General features: G+C 37.3%; 2 protein-coding genes across 2 annotated transcripts; both read left to right on the plus strand.

The window, feature by feature from the left end:
- The first annotated feature begins 15 nt into the window (after window positions 1–15).
- On the plus strand, window positions 16–8,115 carry rnf139 (ring finger protein 139). Its single transcript, XM_024298453.2, has 6 exons — window positions 16–534; window positions 2,113–2,768; window positions 4,064–4,211; window positions 4,291–4,397; window positions 4,533–4,784; window positions 5,677–8,115. The coding sequence occupies exons 1-6, from the start codon at window positions 372–374 to the stop codon at window positions 6,457–6,459; spliced, it is 2,109 nt and encodes a 702-aa protein (XP_024154221.1). The 5' UTR covers window positions 16–371; the 3' UTR covers window positions 6,460–8,115.
- A 149-nt stretch (window positions 8,116–8,264) lies between these two features.
- tmem65 (transmembrane protein 65) lies at window positions 8,265–27,402 on the plus strand. Its single transcript, XM_024298581.2, has 7 exons — window positions 8,265–9,003; window positions 19,392–19,436; window positions 19,986–20,053; window positions 20,349–20,403; window positions 22,700–22,742; window positions 25,442–25,547; window positions 26,788–27,402. Exons 1-7 carry the CDS (start codon window positions 8,724–8,726, stop codon window positions 26,899–26,901), a joined length of 711 nt encoding a protein of 236 aa, XP_024154349.1. The 5' UTR covers window positions 8,265–8,723; the 3' UTR covers window positions 26,902–27,402.
- The last annotated feature ends 478 nt before the right edge of the window (window positions 27,403–27,880 follow it).

The following is a 27,880-nucleotide window of genomic DNA, read 5'->3' on the forward strand; positions in this document are numbered from 1 at the left end:
TCAGCTGCCACACCCACGTACGTACGGTGTTACGTCACGTCGCTCGAATCACAACTTGTGTGATCTTCGCCGAAGAAAACGGCCATTACAAGTGTAAAGAAGAATCTTTTTTGCCGTCAGTGGGGTCAACAGGACACCTCGAAGTTTGATTTGCGTCGCGATCAGGCCGGATGGGAGCAGAAGCTCCTTATTTTTCACCAACACAGGAAGCAACAGGAGGTTGAACACCGGGACGGATATGAGGGGCCGCGGAGGATCGCGCCCCAGCTAGATAAACAAACGACAGGACGAGAAGAAGGACGTAAACACATTTTGATGTTACATGGATAGCTGGGGCTAACCAGGACCGTAAACCCCTCTACGGAAGTCGCATGGCGTCCACTCAAGCCCGGCTAGGCCAGCAGGCCTTAGCGGTGCTAGATGTGGCTCTACGAGTTCCCTGTATTTTTATTATCGACTCGATTTTTAACTCGTACAGCGACCCTGGACTGGGATGGCCCGGCACGATGGGGAAAGTGTTCATCAGAGTTATGGGTAAGCCGTTTAAAGGGAAGCGTTAAGTTAATTATGCTAGCAAACATCACAGCTAGCCTAACTAAAAAAAAAAAAAAGAGCTAGCAGTGACATTAGCATCAACTGTTATGTGCCACCTGTCAGACCGACTAAATCCGATTTAGCTACCAACAGTTCCTCAGATTTAAGGCAGGTTTGTTTACTAATTTACCAATTACTGCAGTTTTCCTTTGCGTTTCTTCAGACGCTAACTGCTACCTGTAAGCTAAGTCACAGCAGCTAACGTCAAGTGGTCAGACAGACAGGTGTGTCAATTTTGTTTTTATCTTGTCTGAATCTATTAAAAACCAGACTACCATTCGACCTGACAAAATCTGTTTGTTTAGCCGCCATAAATGAACAAACACCTTGTCATTCGTGTTATTGTCGCAATGAATGATCTGACAGCTGTTAGCTTCTCAGTTTCACAAGAAATGAACTTGAAAGAAAACGTTAATATTTATTGTCGCCCTATGTCCGTATTTGTTTGGAGCAGAAACCAATTTACACTTTTTAAAGTCTCAAAACTATTGTAACGTAATGACGTGATAAACGTCTCAGACCCTCCAAATTTGAGTCTTTTTGAGGTTGCTCAAAGATTGTCTATTTACGAAGACGCATAACTCTACATTATATTCTTACAGCATTGGCAAGTTAAATATTTTGGTCGCCAATACATTATGTAACCACAATTTTAGAGCTTGTAGACCTTTGTACACCATGGTTCAGGAACTTTGTTTGAGAGGAAATGTCTCAATAAAATAATCTTCCCCTCTATTATCTTTAAAACCAAACATATCCATAAAAAAATCACTAAGTCAACCGGTCACTATCCTCTTAGTCAATGAACTCTTTCTATAAAAGGTCAAAGGTTATTAGTGCCTCTAACTACTACTCCAAACACACTAAAGACTTGGGGTTAAAGTTTATTCAATATTAACACATTAAATCCATGAAATAGTTTTCCTCTGTTGTAATTATTGCATTTTCCAAAATAGAAAGTACAAAATAAGTTTATAGGATGAAAGTTCCACCTTTTGTCTTTAAATTTTAGTATGTATAGGTACTTTTTTAATAACTTAAAAAGTGGAATTGTAAAATTGACACATCTAAACAATTCTAGAGAAAGCTTTTGTAAAATGTTGCACAGATGTATATATTTTTTAAATAAATCACGTCTGAGATGACGCTGTGCTTCACATTTACCTTTATTGAGTAAACAAAATTCTCTGTTTTCTAGTTTAAATGCTACTCTGGCTTTTGGGAATTCTGCAAAGTTGTGCAAACACGACTAAGCAAAAGTAAAGAAAATAAAGACCAAAAACTGCAGCTCTGACAGATGCAAAGTTTAGTGTGTGCTTAGAAATGCTCAGCAGTGAGAACATTGAGCTCATTTCAAAGAACTTCCTCAATCTTGTTACCACAGAGATGCAAAATTAGAATTGAGTCACTGCTTTCATTTTTGCCTCTATTCTGTTTTAGTGGACAGTTTGCAGCTGAATTAATAGTTCATTAATAGATAAATACATGATGAAACAATTCTTTTTTGTCATTCCGCAGGTGTCCTCATCTCCACCGTGGTTCTACTTCTTTCCCAGAAAGCCCTCTTCAAGTTTTATACCCTCTTCTTTGCCGTCGTCCTCGGCGTGGCGGCGGTCCTCATAAACTACCACGTCACCTCCCACATAGACTTCTACAACACGTACTACAAAACGGCCCTGGGGTTCAGACTGTTGCCAAAGAACGGGCCGACGCTCTGGATGGGCATGGCGGCGGTGCAGCTTTTGTTCAGTGTCGGCTACGTGTTCCTGCTCAACCTGCAGTCCGTGTTTGCTGCCTTGGTCGTGTTGGACATCATGATTCCCCTGTGGGCCATGATGCTGGAGCTGCCCACAGACGTCAGGCAGCTTGTGGCCGTGTTCTCCGGCCTGGTGCTGGCTCTCAACACGGCTGTCTGTCTGGCCATGAGGCTCAAGTGGTTCTACTACTCGTGTCGGTACGTCTACCTCCTGGTACGACACATGTACAGGATTTACGGACTCCAACTGCTGCTAGAGGACACGTGGAAAAGGATTCGCTTCCCCGATGTGCTCCGGGTGTTCTGGCTGACGCGGATCACTACTCAGGCGCTGATTCTGGTTTATGTGGTGCGAGCGGTAAGGAAAGAAAGTGGAGACGCCACCGGGGGAGCAGCAGACGGCAGCTCTGATTCACAGGTAGGAACTGAACTTACAAGAACCCATTACTTGGAGAAAAGGGAGGGAATCAAATTCTTGTCAAGTGTTTCACTTAAAAGATGCTTTCTTAAGAGAGCTCTTCTTTCAGGAATAATAAAATGTCCACAACAATTTTAAGGTTGCCCTCATGTTGGTCAAGTGTGGAAGCTGAAAACAGCCTGCCATACCTTTTTTTTTTTTTTTTTTTTTTTTGTCGTCATAATGAGACCAACTGTTTGGGGACACTCGTCAGACCAGGGTTCTGTTAATTAACCTGTTTGTCGGAGAGTTTTAGGGAAATAAAGGGAAGGGTGATGGTGCATGAGATGGAATTAAGACAAAAAAGACAAAACTATACTATTGTGCACTACTGGTCTACAAATAACCAAATTACAAAAAAAGAAAAGAAAACAATAGGTCCAGAGTCTCTATTTTACTACATCAAAAAAAAATAAAACATTAGAAACACTCAACACACTAGAAACAATCAAAAAAATATTGAACACATTTCCTATTAATGCCATAATTCAAATGTTGATATATCTTATTTCCCAGTTTACCACAACAGCAAGACAGTAGAAAAGACGAGAGATTTTATAGTTTCCTTTAACCTATACAGGTGAATTTGATCCTTTTAAATACTGGGAAAAGAAATGGAGAAGAGAATCAAAGAAGGAAGGAATGAAACACAGTGGAGGAAATCAACTGTTTAGACTTTGGACTTAGTTATTTTTTTTAAATAAACTTTTGCTTCATTGTTTGGACAAAAAAAGCGCTGAGAGGTGAAGTTTCCCTCTAAAATGATGCTTTTCATTAACTTTTCGTGATTATCACCTTTCTCAAAAAGTAGCTAAAGGAGGGCTGCGCATGCCTCACGCTGAAGCTGTTACCATGACAACGTGATGCACAGCGTATTAAGCAGTCCACCTTTGCAAAAAAAATTAAAAAAAAAATTCAATTTCAAAAATATAACATTACTGAAGTTCCAATAATATATTTAATATTTATATTTTTCTTAAATGAGCATGGTATGAGATAAAATGCTCCTCCAGGTGTGCAGAACATGGAAGTAACCATCTGACGCAAAGATCAGATAAAAAAAATGACGTTCCAACATTTCTTGATTAACTTCACTGTTTCATTTTCAAATGTTATTTTCACTTTTGTTATGAACTTCCAGGAAGTTGCAGGATTAGCCTAAAGCTAAATAGTGAGAAGAGATGAGTGCAAAGCACTGACTCTATGCAGCTGAAGCTTCTCCACACACGTGAAAGCTCCAACTCTTTCATTCTCAGGGTTACCTGCTGAGTTGGGATGTTTTCTGGGATCTGACCAGCAACCTGATCATCTCTGGTTGTGATTCCACTCTCACCGTGTTGGGGATGAGCGCCGTCATCTCCTCTGTGGCGCATTACCTCGGCCTCAGCATCCTGGCTTTTATAGGTACGAAGGAGCTTTTAGAATCGGCTACTCAATTTGAAATGCTTCAGAATTTAAATGTTTTCTTTTTTTTGACTCTCAGGTTCGACTGAGGAGGAGGATAAGCGTTTAGGCTTTGTGGCTCCTGTGCTGTTCTTCATCCTGGCCCTGCAGACGGGCCTCAGCAGCCTGGATCCAGAGGAGCGTTTGGTGCGTTCCTGCAGAGTTCCTACACAGATGCACCCGCTGATCTAATAATTTAGGGATTTTTGCATCCAAGCTCATAACTGGTTTATTTTAAATTCCCGTGTTGAGACTAAACTAAACTCTCACTCTGAACCGAAGGTGCGGCTGAGCCGGAACATGTGCCTTCTGCTGACGGCCATTCTGCACTTTATCCACGGCATGACCGACCCCGTCCTGATGTCGCTCAGCGCCTCCCACGTCTCCTCCTTTCGCCGCCATTTCCCCGTCCTGCTGGTGTCGCTGGCGCTCTTCGTGCTCCCCGTGGCGCTCAGCTACGCCCTCTGGCACAACTACGTCCTCAACACTTGGCTCTTCGCTGTCACTGCCTTCTGTGTGGAGCTCTGCCTCAAGGTCAGAGAAATGTTGATCTTTTAAGTTTTACAACTATATCATAAAATATTTTTGTGACTAGTTTTTAGGCTATGACTTGAGTTTAAAAAATGTTAGTTTTTAAAGTGTGGCTGCAAAAGTTAATAAACCTTTAAAGATATGTTTGCAAAAGCAGAAATGTATTTATATAACTAGAAAAGTTGCATTAGTTGCAGTAATGCTAGTGTGTGAATGCTTTCAGCTGGAAGTAGTTGCTGAAGCTTTTTGCTAAAATTGGCTGAAGGGATTTGCTGAAAATGCAAAAGCTATTTGCATAAAAGTGTAGTATTCTATAAAGCAGCAGAAGATCTGAGTTTTATTTATTCACCATGGTAGTTGAAAGCAATTTGATCCTGTTTGGTTCTGAAAAGTTTTTGGTCTCATGCAGAAATCTCAGAGTTCTGCTGGGTTTTTATTCCATAATTTAAAAAAATATAAAATTAAGCCTGCAAAATAAACTTAAAATTGATTATCATTGCGATATCTGCCTTTGTAATATGTGTATGGCAAAAAATGGCGTAAATATTTACACGCATGCTAAAACAAATTTATGGCAGTTTTAAATATTTAACCAATTAAATTGAGCTTTTTATGGATTTAACCAATCGGATGAACCCCTTTAATGTTGTATACCAGTCTTTTATATAGACGAGTGTCATTTGGAGTCAAACTATTTAGACTTTTATTTAAATAAAACTGTTTCAGTGAAATAAAAAACACATCATTTGTTTTTTTGTTTTGCTTTATTGATCACTAATGTCACACATTGTGAGTTTTCCTCATATCGTGCATCCCTAATATAAATGTATATATTTATATAAGGCATGTTTAGTCCTAATATCTCGGGTTAACGTCTCCACTCGTCCCCCTCCAGGTGGTGGTGTCCCTGACGGTTTATGGCCTCTTCATGGCTGATGGGTTCTCCAACGTCCTGTGGGAAAAGCTGGACGACTACGTCTATTATGTACGCTCCACTGGCAACATCATCGAGTTCCTGTTCGGCGTCATCATGTTCGGGAACGGCGCCTACACCATGATGTTCGAGTCGGGCAGCAAGATCCGCGCCTGCATGATGTGCCTGCACGCCTACTTCAACATCTACCTGCAGGCCAAGAACGGCTGGAAGACCTTCATCAACCGCCGCACCGCCGTCAAGAAGATCAACTCGCTGCCGGAGCTGCGCGGTGATCAGCTGTGGGACATCGAGGACGTGTGCGCCATCTGCTACCAAGAGTTCGTGAGCTCGGCTCGCATCACGCCGTGCCACCACTACTTCCACGCACTGTGCCTGAGGAAGTGGCTCTACATCCAGGACACGTGCCCCATGTGCCACCAGAGGGTTTACGTCGAGGACGAGGGGCGGGACCGAGCTGCCTTTTCCAACAACAACGGGGGCTACGCAGCGCCGCAGGACGCCGCCGCCGCAGTCCCACCCGCAGCTGGAGCTAACCAGCAAGAACAGCCCGTGGCCGAGCTGCTGGCCAACGGGGCGGCAGCCGGGATCCACGCCGCCAGAGGAGCAGAGCAGCTGGACAACGAGCTGCTGGAGGACAACGACAGCATAGAGTACGACGAAGAGGAGTGGGGGACTCAGAACGGACGGATCCCAATAGAAGAGGACTATATCAACGATGACACAGACTCCACGGAGGAGTGACAAAAAACAAACACACAAATGTATATCTTTATTAAAATTAAGTTAAAATAATATTAAAACTACTTTAGCATCTTAATTTGTTCTGCAGAAATGTCAGGGATCTCATTTTTTCTCTATTTTTTTTTTTTTATTTGGAGGTTTACTCTATAAAGGGCTTAAGGAAAGAGTAAAAGCTGCTCATTCTGTGCGTGTGTGTGTGTGTGTGTGGCGCCTGCATGACCAAAAATTTATAGATTTTTTTTTCATAATTTACAAAAATTACTTAAGATTATCAAAAAATAATAATATTTATGCTATTTTGGTTAAATTCTCATCCCATTGAATCTGAAACTCACTAAACACTTAAAATATCAGTGTTTTGAAGCTGTTTTCTTTTTAAATATGGGAAGAATAAAGGGTTTGTTTTTGCTTACAGCCCTACAAATGTGTGTGTGCGCGCATGTGTGTGTAAAATGTAATGTGCTCGGGCAGCATCTTAAAGATGCAGTTCAGGTTCCCTGTTGTCTTAGAGGGAAAATGCTGGAGAGTTTAAAAGGCACAACTGTTGAGCAACTAAACAAATGCAAACTTTCAGTTTTTTTAGGTTACTTTGCCAAAAAACAAGATCTTCTTCTTTTGTCCTCACCTGGAATGTTGTCGGCTAACAGATGACACTCGGGAGGGGGATCTTTTGACATTTCCAGCATTTTTGCCCTTAAAATGTTGATTATTTATAACCTTGTCCAGACAGAAGCTGTTTTCTATTGACTCAACTGAAGAAAACCAGTGTTTTAAAGAGTAACTTTCTGCTGTAATCACTGAAATACCTCGGTTAGTTTTACTACTGGTCTGCGACCTTGCTTAACATCTTGTGTACGTTATTGTACATGCAGCAAAATGAATATGTGCAATTTTTTTTTCTCTTCAGATTGGATGCTTTGGAGAATGAAAATCTGATTTATTATTATTTTTCTCCACTGAAAGTATTTTGACTTTAGATTCAGAAAAGTTAGCTTGAGAAATACAAACCAGCTGCCCAAACACATTAATTTTTAATTAATTGAATCGATAAATTGAACTTCACCAGCTATTCTTGTATTACTCAGTAAGTAAAGTGTTGATTATTTTACATGTCAGATTACTGGCAGTTTTTGTCTCAGGGGCCTGCAGCATGAATACAAGAATAGTTTAAATGAAAAACAGGTGAAATTATATTTATTTGCAAAAATATCTTGATTTATTTGTATTTTTGAGCTTAGGATTTAATTAATTATCTATTAATTCAAACTACTGAGTCAAATCAAAGCCCTTTGATTTAGAAGTGATGCTTTTGCCTGCTGGGAAAATAAGAACACTAGCAACTGCAGAGATCAACATGGTGGATTTTTATTTTGGGGGGTTTAGCACAACTATTGATTATTATTTCAACATTTCCCACCATTAAACGATTCAAGGGGTTTCTCATAATTTAATTGCTGTTATTTTTATTTTTTATTTTTTGCAGAAATCTGAAAGTGTCTTAGTTAAATTTATTTGGAAAGCTGTGCTTTTTGACATGTTTCAGCTATGAAGGACATTTATGTTTAGTTTGATCTGAAAGACTTTTTAAGTTTAAGAGCTACTTCATTTGCCTTTTGTTTTAAAAAGAGATTTATGTAAATAAAATCATATTTGATATTATGTTTTGGACTACATTTTTATTAGTTAGAAATTACCTTTGCCTATTTGACCAGAAGATGGAGCTGTTTTACCATATTTGTAAGACGATAGTATTTTGTAGTAATAAATAGCAACACAATAATGAATTAATTTTACAAAAGTGCCAAAAAAATCTATAATTTATAATATATTGCATTTAAAAAATGTATTCTAGTGTCGTGGGTTGATTTGAAAAATTAAAATTATTGAGAAAGGGTTTAACCGGAAAGAGGCTATTTTATTTTGAAAGGCAGGAAGTGTTATTTTTAGTTCTAGAAGTGATTTTCTCCAGACTGAACTCGTCTGGTTTGGGCGTAGCTTCACGTGTATAATTTTTAACCGGTGAGTTGTGAGACCATGACCAGTTTGAGGCGGCGGACAGCACAAAAAGAAATGTTTGAGCGCTCCGAATTTAGCGCGGGTCTGACGGTAACTGACCCCAAAAGTCGTCGACTTGTGTTCCATTGAGGTCTCTGAACTTCTCCGAGTGCCGACCCGCTGCTCGAGCCGGGGGACGTCGTCGGAGGTCAGCGATACATTAGTCTAGAAAGCAGGTTTTTCATGTTGGAGTAGTTCACACCGCCGCAATGCTGAAGATTTACCTCCGGAAAGCCATTTGGCCAGCTTTTCAGAAGTTACCGCGGGGACTGAGGCAAGCGCTCCCGCCGGTGGTGACGGCACAGGGGCTGCCGGATACTGGGCGGCACGTACCGAGCTGCTGGATGGGAACTCACGGGAGAAACGAGCCGTGGGAGCCGCTGAACTCTCCGAAGAGAGCCAAGGAGTTTATCTACCGCCTTCACCCAAAGGAGAGGTCCTGCTTACTGAATGAGCTGCAGAGTTTCGAGTCCATCGCTATCGCTCAAGGTAAGAAGCGAACTGCGCATGTCAAAGGTGACAGGTCCAGTGTAAATTGTGAGAATGAACGGGAGACCATGTGTTTTATTGTTTATTTGAATTAGGGGGTTTGCCTTTTAATACTAATTGTCTTCACTTGATTATAAGTTTAATGGCCGTTGTTGATAACAAGTTAATTGTATTTAATATTATACTGGATCAAAAGTGTCCTATTATCCTGGTTTTTAGTTATTTTAAAAGGCCTATGTCATGCAAAAACATTTTTGAGCTTTAGTGTATTATAATGTTAATTCAAAACTACAAAAAGAAAAACTAACAGTTGTATTATCTTTGTTCCATTCATGCATCTCTGAGCATTCCTCTAAAATCCTTCTCTCTGAGGACCAGCCTCTCCCAATCCACAAGGTTTTCACATTGTGATGTCACAAAGTGGGGAACAGCCCCTTTCAGGAAGAGCCTGCGCTGCCAGCACCACCCCTAAGCTAACACACACGCCCACTTTCTCCATGGAGCTAGCAAAAAATGCAAAATCTTTACATTTTTTTATATGCACATCCATCCGTGCAAAATGTAGACATGCTGCCGAGGCTAGCTCCAGGTTGACGTCTCAAAAAGCGGGGCCTCAGAGATTGAGGGGTCTTACTTCGGGGTAGGAAAATGAGCTCCCGAAAAAAATAAATCATATTTTCTAATAAAAGAAAGTGACTATTTGCACGTAATTTTCCAAATAAATGTTGAACTCCTTTTTTTTTGTTTGGGCCAGATGGACCTGTAGGAAAGGTTAGGGTAAGGTAAATCTTACCCTAACCTCTAAGCATTCTTAGTACCATTTTTAGTACCAGAATAATAGTAAAAATATTTTTTTAGTACATTTTTTATTTTTGCCACTCTTCTTCCTCTTTTTTGAGCAGTCAAAGGAACACTTTAGTTTTCCCAAAGACCAAAAAAAAAGTCATGTCAGGGTAAAACTTTAGTGACTCATCATCACAGCACACATAGGCAAAGTTTGCTCATAAGTCAAGAGCTACTAATAAAAAAAATATATTTTTGGATTTTAATGTGCTTTAGATGTATTTACACACTTAGCTGATAGTATGCAGGAAGGCATAATTGTCAGAAATCTCTTTTGCTGTTTGTTGTTGCGACATTTGACTGTCTCCATCAAAATATATAAATGCAAAATAAGGAATCAAATTGCACGGCTAAAGATATTTCTTTGTGCCAACCAGACGTTTTTTAATTGTCGTTTAAATCCCAGATCATTGAAGCAGAAATCTGACCTTCTTCCAAAATGTTCTTTTTATTCATAGCATATCCTCTTTTTTTTTGGAGTCATTAATCGCAGAAAAAATATATTTATCCCTGTGTTATTTAAAGAGAATGTATGTTTTGGAGAGCTGTTTGTTGTCTTCTATCATTTGAATCTCTTTTCACTGATTACACCTAATTTAGGTAATTAGTATCTGGTGGAACAAAGATGCATAAAAAGACTCAATAAGTTGCAATACTTATTTTTCCAGCTGTAGCTCAGATTTTCGATATTTAAGAGACATTTTACCTGTTGGTTTTCTTTCGCACTGGAATTATAATCATTCAGTTAGAGTAACTGAAAAATAATTCGATTTAAAATCATTGTTTATATATAAACGGGTTAAAAGCCAAACACAGCAATATTTGTTTTTCTGTTTCTCCTGTAGCAGGAGATGAAAAATAAAGGTTAATAATTCAAGATGGCGTGCAGATTTTCAAATCCCCTGGTTACTCGCAGTAAAGGTCACCACTGCGTTAATGTTCTTGGAAAGCGTTGAATGTCGGCTCAGCAGCAAAAAGCTTTAAAGGTTCTCTTGAGAGAACTGGACAAATGATCTTCTTTCTGTACTGCAGGGAATAAAGTCATCAAGAGTTTAGTTGTGATTTATGTTAAACATGATGTGATAATTTATCCCCTCTGAGCTAGGCTTTACAGGTTTTTAGTTTTCCCTGTTGCTTCTAATCATGGCTTTTAAGTAGCAAAAAAAAAAAATAAATAAAACTGGTCTTTAAAGACCCACTGCAATGAAAACTGTTTTTTTTTATTTTTAACATGTTCTTGTAGCATTTTGAATGAAGGACAGTAAAGAACATTAAATACTTTAGGATTAAAACTGCGGTATTTCTTTATGCAAATCGGGTTGGGTCAGAATTAGATGAAAACCGGATGTTTGAAAAAACTCGGGTTTATGACGCAGCAGACTTGCAGACAAATAGAACCCTACACGTCTTAACTTTCCTCATTTGAGGTACTATCTGGCTCAAGACTGTACAACTGGATGGCTGCAATATTGCTAATGTTAGCTAGAACTTTTAGGGTGCTATTTAGCCAGCGGTAGAGAGTGCAAACGAAGGGCTGATGGGAAAATTAGCCGTGCTAACTTCCGCGCTAACAGTCCCACCCACAACTCATTTCTCATAATCTCCTGATGCGTTGCACAAAATATGTCTTAAAAAATTACACAGGCTTTTTGATTTTTACTAAAAACTGCAAAATCATAATTAAGAGACCACTGGGAACTAGTGCTGGGCGATATAAGGATACATATCCTGTGGCCGATAGAAAAGTGCAAATCGTGTCATTTCTCTTCTTTTCTATTGTTTTTATTGGTTTATTTTTATTGCTAAACTTTTGTGCAAAAATTTATTTTCCTACAAAACTGTAGACTTGAGAAAACACTTGAAAAAAGTTTCTCATTTGTGACAATTCAGGGACATGAAAAAAACCGTCAGAGAAAAGCAAGTAATTACGTTTTTGTCAATTTTTTGGACTATTTGGGGATTTCTTAAGCTTTTTAAGGCTAATTTAGATTTTAGCTAATGTTTCAGCTACTGCTAGCTATTTTGGCTGATTTAGGATTTTTCCATTTTTTTAAGGTATTTTGGAGTTTAGCAAATATTAGCTGCATGCTAGCTGTTTTGGCTAACTTGTTTTTCTTCAGTTTTTTAGGCCATGTTTGAGTTTAGCAATTTTTCAGATATTTGGAGTTTTTTTTTTAGCTGCATGCTAGCTGTTTTGGCTAATTTAGGCTGCTTTTCAGTTTTTTTAGGCTGATTTCGCATGAAAGTAATATTTTACCTGGTTATCAGCAGCTTTTTCAGTTATCAGCATTTTTAGCTATTAATTTCAGCATCTTCAGCTATCAGCACTTGTCTCTTCAACAGCCAAATTCAGCTTACAGTATTCACACTGGGATTATTGCAGGTAATGCTTTCTATCTAGTTTTTAGCTAGTTTAAAGCTAATGATGGTTAAGATGTGTGCTTTACATCCAGTTTGTGAATGACCCGATTAGTCGACTAGTCGGAAAAAATGATCGGTAAATAGTCGACTATTAAAATAATCGTTTGTGGCAGCTCTAATAGTGATATAAAATAATTAATATCAAGATATATGTATATCTATATTTTTCCATATTGCCCAGCAGTGCTGGGAACATTTTTAAAATGGATCAAACGATGATTGGAGTGAGACAGGATTTTCACTTTTTTTTTTTCTTTTTTTTTCTTTTTTTTTTTTTTTTACTGTCATATTAACTTTAAGTTTCACTTCACTCCTGCCTACAAACACGCCTTACTCCTCTCCTTCCACCAACAATAGTCCACCAGCACCCTGCTGGTCAACACCACCGGGAATAGTTTATCCAGGCTTCAAGTGATCCAGTGTGAATGATCTTATTATAGTGACTCAACACTTTGCATTGATCCCGACATAGACCTGGCTTAAGAATGCAGTGGATTGTGCCCCTCTGTGTTTGTGTTCTGTGTGACTGGCTGGCTAAATGTCATCAGAGTTCAAGAGGTCCAAATTCCAGCACTGCATCAAAACTAACCTAAAAAAATAAAAAATTTCAGATGCAAATGTTGAGCAAATTTGTGACATTATTTGTAACCAAAACTCTATTATTTTTATCTACAGTTCAATTATTTAGTCATCGTTTTAATTGTTTTGCCTTAGCACTTCCATGTCACTAAACCGGTAAAGTCTCATTAAAAATGAGACAAAACTCCAAGATTTTGACAGTATTTTTAAGACGATTTGTTTACTTTTCCATTTATTAATCTAGAATGTCACACTGTTGAAATGTTCTCATTAGGGATTTTCCACAAATAGGTTGTTGGTTCTGCCTTGGGCCAGCAGCAAAATGTCAGGGAATTTTTAATAAATGTGTCTTATTCTCTGACAGCTTCTGTCATATTAGGAGTTAATTATTCCGCTTTTTTTCATGTTGTTTTTGTAACGCTTTCCTTCCATTACTTAGCCAGTGAAATAATAAAACAGGCTGTTAAAATAATTAAAATCTAACTTTGTCATTAAAGCACAATGCTGGAACTAATTTAATCACAATTGAGAACAATTTATAGACTTTTTGTTAGAGTTGAACTAAAAACTATGTGTTAAGGAAAAAAAATATGTGGACATTACTGTTTAAACTTTGAAAATTATTTAGAACATTATTTTAGTAATTTTTTAATCAGTATTGGAAAGTTGTTATTTTCTGCATCGCAACACCATTTTACACCAGAATGCAATTAATTAAAGAAACTCCAGCATTCTGTCAAAAAGGAGTGCATACAAATGGAAATGTTTCCAAGCAGTGTCGGTGCTGTTTACTCCTAAAAGCCTGTCTTTTTGTGTTCTAGCTTTAGAGAGTGTCCCACCGAGTCCAATTAAACGGCAGCGTGAGTCTGCGGTGGCTCGTGTTGCTTCATCATTTGAGCCCCAGTACAGGACTGTATACGATAGCACCGTTTGTTTACCTAGTTTATGCACGGTTGACGTCGTTTAAATTGTTGGAGTCATTTACAGTGGATTGCTGTCTGCGAATGGAGGTTTTCTTTTGAGGCATGATAGGTCAACAATGAAGCTTCCGCCATGATTACAATCCTCAGGGGACTAATTAAGGTCGATCTGCAGTTCCTCGTTAATGTCTGCCTGCATAGTTCAAGAATTATGGGAATTCAGGCAGTGTGGAAGCTGTTGATATGCTGTGGGCAGTGAGTCCTCTGAAGAAGAGGCTACAAACATCTATTATAAAAACTGCCGGCCACAACCGGCTCTCATAGTTACAGTTTATGGCTGCCGCTGATAAGGCAGACTTACCAGTAATGAGGCTCACTTGTAGTGCCATGCTATTTAACAGTTCTTTAAATACAAAGCTCTTCATCATTTCTGTATTTTTTAAAACACATTTAATAAAAACAAAACATCCATATATCAACATCTTATTATTTTTCTTCTACCGTTTAGCTTTAATTTCAGCTCTAAGAATCCATTATCAAAATACACATAAAATTACAGAAAATGAGGCAAAGTTTCTATAGAAACAAAATTATAATGTGCTTCTCTGTAGATGGAGGAATTAAATTCCATAGAATTTATCCCAATGGCCTCCACTTCCTGTTCCATGGGAGGATGGTTACTTTGGAAGTAGTCTGTAGTGATAAGCTTTGTTCAGACAAAAAATAAATAAGACTTCATTCTTTAAAGTGAGTTATTTTCTGAGGAAAAGTGAAAAATATAGTCATAGTGAATGAGCTTCATGTGAAATACTTCTAGTCTTTAAATACCCGCTCCAATAAAAATGGTGTTTTTGGTGTTTATAACATGGCATTTTTCTGACGATGGAGGATACATATGAAGAGTTTTTTATTCAAAAGATTTCTTCTTCAAAAGATCACATTTGTGATTCAGGAAATCTGCTGGCTGGGCCACAAGCCTTCCGCTCAACTCCTTTCTGATGAATTCACTTGCAGTTTCATAGATCCATGAACGTCTTTGTTTTTTGTCTGTAAGACAAAGTGAAAGCAGATGGATGACGGGAAGTGGGGGTTGAGTTCCTCTATGCCAAAAGTCCCGCCCACAACTAGGAGGCAAATTTCTTACTGTCACTCTGCAGAAACGATGTCCAAGAAAGTAACAGTTTTTTTTTTTTTAGCTAAAAATTACATAATTATAATTAAAAGACAACTGGAAACACATTTAAAATGAATCAAAAGATGATTGTAGTGCACATGTGTCAAAAGTCCGGGTAATTCTATTCGGCCCTCTAGATCATTTTACTTTTGTTATCTTGCGCTTATTTCTAACTTGTATAATTTTGACAAAATATATTTTTACGAGAGTAAAATATAGAAAGTTATTTAAGGTTTAAGTTTATTCTGGAAGTATATTCCTGCTTATTTTTATTCATAGTTATATTAAAAAGTTACATTTTTAACATTTTAAAAATATAGCTTTAGTGTTCAGTAAATGTTAATCCTGTACAGAACGCGACCTAAGGTATGTTTTGGATTTTGCCCCCCTGTGCGATTGAGTTTGAAACCCCTGTAATGTTGTGGGGTTCTTAAGAAGGGCCATATTCTTCTTTTAAACTCTCAATAAATACGCTAAAAAGTGTTTGTTATAAGATGTAGTCTCTTCTATCTGCTGTGAAACACATGGAGGGTGGGGCTCACTCACTTAAAACTCACTTTAGTTAAAACACATAACTTGAACCAGACAATTTTCACTTTGAAAATATAAATAAGCTATATTTGGAATGGAAAGATTTCTTTTGAAATACATATTGCTCTTTTAATGTCATTTATTTGTTTCAGAAAAGTTATTTCAAGCTAACTTTATTAATCGTCCAAGTTAAATGACATTCATATAAAGTAATCTATTATTTTCAGTTGTTTTTAGAGGTATTTTAATCAGTAATTTATTGATTATTCAGCAATTATTGAGCAGTCTTTTATACATGTACTGGAAAATTTGGAAAACTGAATTTCCTCACTGAAAAATAATACATATGTTATTAAAAGTGCAAACAAACATGGAGATGCACTTTAGTTAAAAAATGTTCTTAAAAAAAATAAATTAAAAAAGCCTTTTATATTGTTCTGGCTCTTGCATATTTTTTTACACCAAGTGCAGAAAAACATAATACAGTATTTTCCATTAAAAAGAAATTGAAAGATTTGTTAAAAACTGTAGCTTTTATACTGTTTTTCAAATCATATTTCTGTGTTTTTTCACATTCTTTAGTAAAGATGTTCTCTGGGAAAGATTGTGTCACAAATAGCAGGATTCTAAGTGATTTATATTATTAAAAATAAATATCTAGGACTGTGTTTGGTTGAATTAAAGCTACCATTAGTCGATTTTGGTTCCTCATGTTTCTATTTTTATTTATAATGATAATAATAAAAAAATCTTCTAAATCAAAAGTTTGGAAAGTAGCAGTTTCTGTCTGAGTACAACAGTCCTGCTGTTGCCTTAAATAGACTTTTAGACGTCCGTTTTCTGAATGCAGTACATCGCTCCAACACACCATGACAAACTTGTCAATCTCCGCTCATGCTGTGCTGTGAGTCTGCTGAGATGTGTTGGAAATGATTTCCTCTGAGTTTTGAGGCAGCTGTTCAGTTTGTCAGGGTGCTGAGCAGCACCTGCTACGTTTTAGCAAGAAGTGCTAATTGGAGCATAAATCTGTTGATATTTGTAAGCATCAGCAAAACATTAAATCTGAGCAGAAAAGCAAAACGGAGATAAAGATGAATCAATTTTAACTGTAATGGTTACGGTTTATTGTCATTAAATTCTGCTTTAGTTTATTTTGTTTGCCAGAAATCCATTATTTATGTCTTTATTGATTTTATACTTTTGAACCATCATAATCTTGTTCATGTCTGTGGTTTTCAACTCGTACTGCAGTTGTTCGATCGATACGTATCTAATATCTTTCACATCGCTAGTGCATGAACACTTTCACTCTATGGGTTCACCAATAGTCTATAATCTTTTGTGTGGACCAACTGATTTGCCCTTTTTTTGCCTTCACAGAACCCGTATTCACCTGTAAGGACAGTTGTGACTGAGGCATAAGGTTCGGTTCACATAGATCCACTCATGTTGCTTTTTTTATTATTATTAATAATCACAAAGCACAGATGTCTTGTTAACCAGGGCGTTCCCTAAAGTCGACTAACAGGTTACCTGAAAAGAAAAATGTAAAACATTGTAAAAATGAATGAGTGTGTCTGGGTGTGCATGTGCGAACATGCATGAAAAAGTCACGCAGGACCGTTTTTATTTTCAGAATTTTTATTTCTGCAGGTTCTATTTTTACTAAGAACTCAATTGAGGAATAATAAGTAGAAGCAACAAATAGAATTAGCAAAAGATAGAATGTTTTTGTAGATTTTAATGATGCTGGTGTCACAGTAAATGAAAATCATTAGTTTCAGCTGCTCGAAGTCTCAATTTTCATTTTTGACGGAATGTGTACTTTTTCAGTTTTTTCTTCTGATGTTATAGTTTTTCCCAACATGATATCCTTTCAATGAAGATTGGATGGGATAAAATGGGGTTTATGCTCTAAATGTATTAGTATGCAGTCTAAGGTGTAAGCAGGAAGTCTTTAGCATGTGAGAAGGAAACCAAACGTGAACCATCTGTGATGGAAGTCACTGGCCCTCAATCAGAGTAGCTGTTCGCTTGACTCATCAGATTTCTACCTTCATGACAAACACATCCGTTTAGCATCACATCAAATAATCAGCACATTCATTTCTTCTTTTTTCTTCCTGTATTTTTGTGTGAGAAAGAGCTTTGGTCTTTAAATCCAAGTTTAGTTTGGGAACGGCTTCAGAATCTTCAATCCAAAAATAGCCTTTCAGTTTCTTGGACAACTGTCAGTGTTGGAAAGCAATTAAACACTATTGCTTTTTATTTTCATCTGACTTGTGACTTGTTAACGGAGCAGCATGAGCACACCACTTCCTAATGAGCTCCAGGCCCGGCTGATGGGGGAGCAAAACGCTGGCAGAAAAAACTGTAGAGCACACAAACTTTCAAATGCAAGCTAAGCTGCAGGATAGGAAGTGAAAGATCAGCACGGCTGCAGGTTGGGAAGTGAAGGTTTTTTGCTGTAATTGAACCAGTCCTGTGATTGGTCCGTGAACCTGACTGCTGTCTGCTGCAATGATCCTTGTTTAGACAGTTCAGTTTACAGATGGGCTGCTCTACTGCTGCTTCTTTCCAATTAAAGTCATACAGAGGACACATCTATACATTCATATAAATAAACGACAGGTTTACAGTGCCTGTGTATCGACGTCAGTGAAGCTCAACTTAGCAGACATTTGGAAACACTCCACTGCAAAAGCAAAAGTATTTTTTGTTCCTAAATTCATGTCTAGATTAAATTTGTAGCAACTTTTAATGTAGATTTCTGCATAACAACCCACTTCAACTTTATTAAATGATAAGAAAAAAATGTAAACTTGATTTTTGATTCATTCTTTCATTTACTTGACATGTAAATTGCATTTATGGAGTGACACAAAATTAAATCAATAGCTTTTTTTAAGTTATAACACCCTTGATGTATTTAAATTCGACCTGGTCCCGGATGAAGCGGAAGAAGGTGGATGGATGGATGGATGGCATTTAAATTTGTTTTATTTGATTTTCTAAATACATTAGGCTATTTTAAAAATATAGAAATTACGACATTTTTTTTACATTTTTTTCTGGATTTTCTTTTTGTATTTACAGATACTTTTAAATCAATTCTAAGAATAAAGGTTGTTCAAACAATAGTAAAAAATATTTGATCATGCTTTTAAAAAAAACCGTACATATCTAAATACCATTTTAAATCACTGTACAACTAATCATGTGATTCCTTTTTGGTGCTTTTTAGAGTGTGTAATTGCCAAAAACTTAACAGTGTAATTTATTAGTAAATTTGTTGTTGAAGTAGAAAAAAATATTTAGTAATCTTTTCATTTCGCAAATAACCATTTGGCGGTTTAAGCACCCTATCCAACCCCTTAATACTAGTCTTTGGTATGACTCAGCCTGGATTTGAACTCACAGTTTTCCAGTCTCAGGGTGGACACTCTACCACAAGGCCACTGAGCTATTTGATTTTGCACAACGTTTCATGAAAGTTCTAGTAAAGTGAACTTTAGGTTAAAATTCAGCAGTTTGTTGTTTGAAACAGGAACACTTCTGAGAAATAAGAATATGTTTCTCTGTCCTTATTTCCATTCTTGTGAGGAACAGAGGACAATTATGAGCACATGAATGTTTTATGGGTTCAGTTAATTGCGTGGAATAATGCACAATATAATAATATTGGTACGGTTTACTTTATTAAAGTTAACTTAAAGTTTGTGATGTGAAAGCAGGAAAAGAACAAAGGAGACTTCTTTGTTTCCGAGTTCCATCAGAAGTTTCCTCTGAGCTTCCTTTCTTGTAAAGTGTCGGAACGATGAGTTTGAGGCAAACAAACAGCCTCTCTGTTACTGCAGATGTTTGATGTCAGTTTTTTTTTAGAAAAGTTCTGATGTTTTTTGATGTTCTTTCTCTTTTAGAGACGGTGCAGCCATCACCGCCAACTGCAGCCCAGATCAGATATGGTGAGAGGAAGCCTGGAGCGCATGTCTGCACATCCACACACCCAGCAAAAAAACTGTAAACTCCTCTGTACCTTTGGAAAAAGAAGCCTGAATTAAAGTTTAATTATTAGAAAAAGTAACCAGCTCTGAAGGACCGAACTGCATCCAAAAGATAACAGAAGCACAGAGAGATTTTAAAATAGACTTCAATTAAACTCCAAGTTGTGTCTGAAACATTGTACAGACATTCACTGTGTGGAAATAAATATAACTGCATTTTAGTCAATAAAATAGAAAAAATATGTCGTAATGGATTAGAAATGAGCTTATTCTAGAAGAATATAAACTAAAGGAAACAGTTTAATATCATGAAACTCCCATATGCTGTGTTTATCCTTATAACTGAAACTTATTTTCAAGAGTTTGACATCTATGAAGTTAGAATCCTCAATTCTGCTAATAAATAACCAATAATATTCGGAACAACTTTAAAAATGTCACATCATGTATTGCAATTGTATTTATTTAATGTAAAGGCTAATATGTTTATATTTGTTCATTAATTTTCAGTGTTATTCCACAACGCCATTCCTTTTGTTGGATTTGGTTTTCTGGATAATGCCATCATGATCGCAGCAGTAAGTCAGAATACCAAAATCTTCTTATTATTTATTTATTTATTTTAAAGTTAAATTGTTTTGAAGTTAAGCCATGGCAGCTGGACTTAAAATCTTCTTTTTAGAAACGTTTCGCCACTCATCCAGTCAGGCAGTTCAAGTCAGTTGGAAGAATGGAGGCTAAAAGTTTGAAGAGAGATTTTAGTTCCAGCTGCCATGACTCAACTTTAAAACAATTCCACCTGGATTAATGAGAACCTTCCGGAATAGCATTTCTGAAGTGGATGACGATAAATCATTGTTTTTATTTCCTCAGGGAACGCAGATTGAACTCTCCATCGGAGTGACTCTTGGGATTTCCACCATGGCTGGTAAGAACCGCCTCCTACTGCAGCCAACCAACAATATTTTATCTAATAATTCTCTTTTTTTTAAATTTGATGACATTTTTGTTTTATGATGTTTGATACATTTTATTCTGTTATTTAGTGGGAGATTTGGGTAAGTGTTGTAAATAAATAAGGGTGTAGTAAGTAAGATGCTGGCATGTTGTATTGATTTTTAATTTTTTAACCACCTCAAATCTTTTGCAACAAGCAATGGGTGAGGAACTTTTAGATGTAAGGAAATGAGAAAATTACAGTGTAACTTGCACTTGCACAGTTAGGTCAGTAAGGGGCCATGACTTGTATCTCAAGGCCATGTCACTCAGCCACAATGTACATTTTGCACATATTGGACGGATGAAAATTGGTCATATGTGAATATACGTGGAAAAGTTGTGGTCTTTCACGTGAAATTTTACAGATTTATCACGAATGAACCACGTTAAAACCATGGAAGAAGTACAAAGCTCAGCTTAGCTAAGCTCCAAAAGCCACACCCCCTCAGAGGAGATTTTGGAAACGGAGGATTCAGATCAACATGAAAAATGGGTTTTTAAGACATTTCAGTTATGGTTAAAATGTCATAATCATAATTAAAACATTACTGGGAAAGTTTTTTTATATAAAAAAAATGTCTTTGTCTTTAACAACATTCTGAATGCAAGAAATTACTATGGGATTGTTCCATGAACCACAAAGGCTCTTCACCCTTGATGTTGTGTCCCTTAAGTTGGTGACTGACTGAATTTCATAACTGAACAAATCTGAACCACTGTTGAAAAGCTATTATTGTGGGATTTGTATCTTGTGTTTAGAGCTGGCAACAGGAAGTCATTTTCCAATTTATAACTTATTAATGTAGAACTGAGGAATATGATCTATTTTTTTCTTCATCTTTAGTCTGCTGCTTCCTTTTTTAATTATTGGATATAGTTTGAGTTTTTATAGGAACAGTCCTTCGTCAGTCCTTTGGGCCTCCTATGGAGCCTCATTTCACAGTTAAAAACCATGAATGCACTGGACCTCATCTTTTCTCTCCTCCCTGCTTGATTATTCGGTTGCTATGGATACGTGTCTCTTGATTTCCTCTGCAAAGTGCAAATCAGAGGCGTAGGGCAGGGATCAATAGCTCTACCCTGATGTCTTCACTCCTGTGCTTCCTGCTTCATAACGGCTTCATCATTTCCTGGCACGGTGGCCGAGTCAATTTATTTTTTGATTGTGTTTTAAAAAAAAAAAAAAAATGAAAGGGGGCCTTTTAATATTTTACCGTGCGTGGCAGTGAGATAAGGAGGTCCACCTGAGGTTTCATTTGAAATTAGTGCCGTCAAGGACCATCACTTTTAATGGGACTACAGCAAACATTTGCTCCTTTAGCCCACTGCCTGTGAGTCTCTATAGCCGCTGCATTGTTGATGTTAGAGTTTAGGAGCTGTTAGAAATCTGAATTTGCTGACAAACCACAAAGTTAAAACAGGCTGACTGGAGATCTTGGTGGTTTTCCAAAATAAAAAAACCTCTTTGATCTAAAAGGTTTCACACCTTCTCTCACTCTCAAATTTTGCTGCTTTGATCTATTTTTCATCTTATTATCAATTCAGATTACAGCAGGGTGTATGTGGGTCTCTTAAACACACCGGAAGTTTAGAAATGTAATATATTGAAATTATGTTTTCCAAATCTCTTTCCAATTAGCAACATCCACCTGTGAAAGACTTGGATCCCTTGAGCAAACAACTGAGCAGGAATCAATACTAAAAGTTTAATAAGAAAACCTCAGGAGTTACAGGCATTTTTAAACGTTCAGAAAATGTGACTTTTTAGGGCATTTTCACTTGAATAATTGGGAAAACTGGCTGTATTAAAAGATTTTAGGAACAATTTTAATGCTTTTTTGTTAGAAAAGTTCCATTTATGTGACTAATTTTTACTTTATTGCCACCGATGTTATATTTCAAATTTAAAGAACAATTTGTGCATTTTTTTTAAGTCAGTAACTTCCGTTTTAGAGACAGGAAATGTATGTTTTTTGATGTGACTATTTTTGGCTAAAAACTCCATAATTATATTTAAACGACCACTAATATAAAATGGATCAAAAGACAATCAGAGTAGGATTTTAAAGTATGTGATGATGGACTGAGTGCTAAAAAGCTGCATGAATCATTTTCCAGATGAATTCTGCAGAATCCCTCATTAATTCCCGGTTCTTTTCAGTTCTGCAGTGTAATTCCTGACAGCAAACAGCAGCTTCAAAGTGTTTGTCTTTGTGTTTGTGCAGCTGCGGCTCTGGGGAACCTGGTCTCAGATCTGGCAGGTCTCGGGTAAGAAGCCTTTCATGATGTCTTCAGACTGAGTTATGCACATCAGGTCTGATAAAACTCAGGTTTTAACTCAAAATAAAGGATCACAGTTCTTTTCATCTTTTTTTTAAACCAGTGTTTCCTCTTGTGTTTTAGTCAAAAGCATCTTGTAGTTACTGCTGTTCTTGAAAACTAAACAGTTTCTTGCATTTTAGCTCATATGGTTTTGTCTTTGTAAAAGTGTTAATTTAAACTTCTAAAATCTTAGGAAGAGAAACTGTTTCTCAAGGTCTCAAAATCCCAGCCTTATTTCAGTGTTAAAACAAAAAAAGAGTTGTAATTTCATAAATTTAAATGTAGATTTTTTTTTACACTGAGCTGGAAAATACCAGATAAGTAATATAGTAATGAATGAAACCTGCTTCAACCCCTTAAATCCATGATATGCAGGACTTTCCTTCAAACATATTACATTCTCAAGAACATGCAAACCAGATTGACAAAAAAAAAAATGTTAAGAATTGTTTTGTCTTCTTTTGTCATAGGACAAAATAAAAATGCTTAACGAAAATAGTGTTTTTGGTGTTTTTAATGTGTTCTTGTAGCATTTTTCTCATGATGGAGGACATATGTAAATAATTTAAGATTAAAACTGCAGTTTTTTTTAATTCAAATCATGTTGGATCATGTTGGATTATAGGGGTGGATAGCTTCGATATTCCTCACCATTTTTCTTTTTTTTTGTTACGCTTATATTAGCTTGGGCTTGCGAGGTGGTATAAGCTGGTTTTTCAGATTTTAAAATCTACTAGTTTGGCTTTTAAATGAACAAACAACATGATATAGGTTGAGTTAAGACACTTTCAAATGAGGATAGTTTGTGGACTTTTCTGGAAAGTTACAGGAATAGAGCCCACCACAGCATTTTAAGTTCATGTCGGCTGTGAAACCTTATTGATCTTCTAAATCAGTGTTTTTCAACCTTTTTTGAGCCAGGGTACACTTTTTCCATGAAAAAAATCCCGCGGCACACTAGCATCCAAAAAGGTAAAAAAAAAATTAGTCTGTATTGATGTACAGTCCCTCCACAATCTAGTGTACGTTTTTTTTATATAAGTGGGAAGTATCATTAATCAATTTGCTCAAGTTAAACTTATATCTCGTCAAAACATTCTACATTTATTATCATTAATGAATGATTTAAAAAAAATACTTCTAAATAATCAGTTTTTATGAATGCTTTTTTCCCTCTTTTTTAAATACTTCCAAAACTATCAGACAAAGTAAAAACAACGTTCTTATCTTGTTTCCAAAATTCAATTCTTTTGCATTCGTTTTCCTAAAACAGCGGCTCTTTTGACTACCAAATGGCTTTTTAGGTTGTTGTTTGCTTTGTTTGATTCATTATAAACTACTAGATAAGATTATACACAAAATCCATAAGGCAAATATGATTGTATTCATATAGTGTAAATTATGTAAATGCTGTTATTTATCCCTTCCAGATAGAATGTACAACATGAATGATAAAAGAACTATTAACTATTCAGTTTTTAACTACAAATTTTAAGCTTTTTTCATTTTAAACATATTTGAAGCGAACAACACAAAACTCTGCAACCACAACCAAATACAAATTAAATTGTGCAAAAACCACTAAATCAAGACTTTTATTCACATTGACGTCAAGAAAGACAAAAGAGTTTCAGCTTTGAGGATGTAATCTGTTTCTTCTGTCAGTGATGATCTGCTGTGTTTTAGAGAAGATTCTCTCAGTTCTCAGGTGTCTGGACAGGTTGAGTGTGGAGCCATAAATATATACAGAATATATATACATATAGAATATTCCCTGCAGACTCTGTTCCTTTATACTATCAAGAAAAGTCAAATGATTCCAGTTTTTATCTTCTTTTTCTTTTCATTTTCTTTACATTTTGTGTTGATTTCTCTCTATCTATCTCCCTATTTGGCTCTTGCGCTGCTGAACGTGTAAGCCCCTCCCCCCCCACCCAGCGCTCAGCGCGCACCTAACCCAATGCATCATGGGGGCTATAGTGCATAAACTCAGGCAGATTCCGGGCAGACTCTCGTCTCTGAGCTTCATTCTTTTGTTCACTTTTTAAACTGTCTGACGTCGGATCCCGCTGGAAGCTACACCGCTAAACACGAGCTTTAGCTGTTATTTGTGTTGGAACTAAGAGACTTTACGAGCCGAATCAAAACAAGGAAGAGAGAACGTTAACCACTTCTGATTGGTCAGATTGATGACATGTGATCAAGCCTCCAACAACGATTGGCGGAGACAGCTGAAGGGGGCGGGACTTTTGTAAAAGCTGAGGTTGAGACTTGTTTTGCGGCTTGATTGCGGTAACATCATTCTGATTAGTCATTTATAGAATCAAAGAAATATTCCTTTTACCATCTTGCATATTCAAAACTATGTAGTGTTAAATCAGGGCTATTTGGATGAACACAGAGCTGATACCATAGTGATGGTAAATGTTTTAGATATGTGAAATTTGGTAATTTCCCGCGGCACACCAGACCATCTCTCACGGCACACTAGTGTGCCGCGGCACACTGGTTGAAAAACACTGTTCTAAATGAACAGGTAGGTTTCACTCCAGAGCTCAAATCTTCTGGACTTCCTGACCTGAAAACATTGTTAGACTGATGGTTTGAGAGAATTCTAAGGCTTGTTCTCGGTTATGTTTTCGCAGTCTTGCAGGTTACGTTGAGGCTCTGGCCTCCAAACTGGGGATGCAGGTTCCAGATCTGACGCCCAAACAGGTGGACATGTGGCAGACCAGACTCAGCTCTCACATGGTGAGACCGCATTTCCTTTCTCTGCGTTTCAAGTGAATTCAGGTTGAAGAAAGATGCAGAATTTAATTCAGTTTCTTTCTAAAGCACCAGTTCATAACCAAAGTGGTCTCAAAGTCTTATTGTATTTTCCTGAGCATAAGTTGCTCTTTTTTTATAGTTTAGCCAGGGGTGTGACTTATACTTAGGAGCGACTTATTTGTGATTTATTTATTTATTTTAAATCTAAATTGACTTATATATTAGTTATTTTTCCACCAACAACCACTAGAGGGTGCTGTATGCGAGTATGAGTATTTGCTATTGACAGTGCCAGAAGAAGAAGTGTCATTAAAACAAACATGGAGGAGAATCTGATTCTTTTCCTCTTAAATTTTGTTATTTTTCGATACATTTTTGATATTTTCTTATTTTCCCCAAAACATTATTATTATTCTTGTTTTTATTTTTTGCGTCCTCAAAGTAATGAGTAACAGAAAGTCATCAAACTGGGTTACAGAGAAACAGATAAAAACTGCATCAATTAGACACTGCTCCTTCAGTACAGAAGGTAACATTCACTAAAGGAAAAAAAGACTGAAATATCTCATGAACCAATCATGGAGACATGTTTTGCATAACTTTTTACATGCGACAGGAGCATCTTTTTTTATGAACACATTTTTGGACGAACATTGAGCATCCATTTGATGTGTGAATCACATTCGGTGTGAACGCAGCGTTACGTTGTCCTTAGTGGATTTGTTCTGAAATGTGAAACTGTATATATGTTTTTCTTTTTCTTGACATTTGTTGCTCCTGCGACTTATATTCTAGAAGATACGGTACTACGGCTACGCTCACATATCCCAGAATGCCCCCGCACGGCGACCTGTATGCAAGTTTTTCAACATGATAAGCTGGTGGCCACACGGCGGCAATTGTAATCAGGAGGCGGCAGTCACATTTTTACACGCCGTGGAGGTTTTCAGAAAATGACGATGCCTCTAAAAGTCGACATTGGTCAGCGGCCGTCCGGGCACTCTTCGAGCTCATATGGCGGCAGTTTAATGACACCTGTAGCCCAGGCGTGTATAAATAGCCTGACCACCACCATCTACATTCATGACCACGCCAACGATTTTCAAATAAATCAGGCAGCGACATGAAATCTTGAAGGAAGGAAGAACTCTCCTCCACCAAACCTCAGGTTTCAGTTCTGCACATATAATGAGATTTGGTATCTTTGCTCCTCCCTCTGCAGGGCAAAGCCATCGGCGTGTCCATCGGCTGCATCCTCGGGATGTTCCCGCTCTTTTTCCTGAGCGACGATGACGAGGACAAAGAATCGCCGCCTGGCAGTGACGCTCACTCCTAACACGCCTCCGTCACGCGCAGCATCTGCGACTGAACAGACTGATTGATGTCCTCCCTCAGTTCAGGCGGGGTTAAGTTCATGTTCATGTTCATGCACCTCAAACTCCATTTATATGATATTTTTTAGACGTTTGAAGCAGAACTCTAAAACTGAAATGCTCAGATTCTTCTGTAAGGAATTCAGTTTTCCGTAAAACTCTAGAAAAACACTCCAGTGTGAGTCCAGTTAGAGAGAGGCTGCATGAGAAGCTTCCCTTTGTGGTGATTTTTGTTTTGTTACATGGTTTCGTGTGAAAGCTAGTCCAGAAATGATGTCCTCATGAGGAGACCTTCAGGGCAGGCGGCGGTTGATGGATGCGCCTCCGGACGGTTGTCTTGACGGATGACTGACAGCTGCTCATTTCTAAATCCGGAGAGCGGCTCCGGCGTCCTCTCTTGTGACAAACCCCATCAGTCATGGACGTCTGCTCCATTTCAATCTTAGTGTTGGCGGTTTCTCTTTTATTTTTAAAGACGTTGCACCTGTTAATAATTCAGAGGTAAACTGCTGGGTTTCTGCACCAGAACCAGCTTCAGTCCAAACGTGTGGAGTCAAGTCAGGATCAGCATAAAGATTGTACATTTATAACTAGTTGGAAGTGCAGATTGTAAATTTAAATTAAAAAATAAATAAAACTGTAAATTTGAAAAAAATATAATTTCAATTTGAAATAAATTTTCACTAATATCTGAACCTTGAATTAAAAATAAACTATAAATGTAAAACTGTTACCAAAGAAAAAAAATGTTTATAACAGCTGCTGTTTGTATTTTAAAGTTTAAACTTTTGTTTCTTTCCACCTTTACTTTTAATTCTGAGTTGAGCCTACTTGAACGTGGGGGCGGAGCTTTGAGCTCATTGGCTACTCGGTGTTGTTTAACAAAAACTTAAAATGACATCATTTTTGCTCCATAACGGCATCTGTGTCATCCCTCCTCTG

The sequence above is a fragment of the Oryzias melastigma genome, linkage group LG11 (genome assembly GCF_002922805.2).
Source record: "Oryzias melastigma strain HK-1 linkage group LG11, ASM292280v2, whole genome shotgun sequence".
NCBI classification, from domain to species: domain Eukaryota; kingdom Metazoa; phylum Chordata; class Actinopteri; order Beloniformes; family Adrianichthyidae; genus Oryzias; species Oryzias melastigma.

Bases quoted from the DNA above. Each gene is read 5' to 3' on its own strand.
- rnf139 (XM_024298453.2), top strand. From the start codon at position 372: ATGGCGTCCACTCAAGCCCGGCTAGGCCAGCAGGCCTTAGCGGTGCTA. The intron at 2,769-4,063 runs GTAGGAACTGAA...TTTCATTCTCAG, and splicing joins ACGGCAGCTCTGATTCACAG to GGTTACCTGCTGAGTTGGGA. The intron at 4,212-4,290 runs GTACGAAGGAGC...TTTGACTCTCAG, and splicing joins CAGCATCCTGGCTTTTATAG to GTTCGACTGAGGAGGAGGAT.
- tmem65 (XM_024298581.2), top strand. From the start codon at position 8,724: ATGCTGAAGATTTACCTCCGGAAAGCCATTTGGCCAGCTTTTCAGAAG. The intron at 20,054-20,348 runs GTAAGTCAGAAT...TTATTTCCTCAG, and splicing joins ATGCCATCATGATCGCAGCA to GGAACGCAGATTGAACTCTC. The intron at 20,404-22,699 runs GTAAGAACCGCC...GTGTTTGTGCAG, and splicing joins TGGGATTTCCACCATGGCTG to CTGCGGCTCTGGGGAACCTG.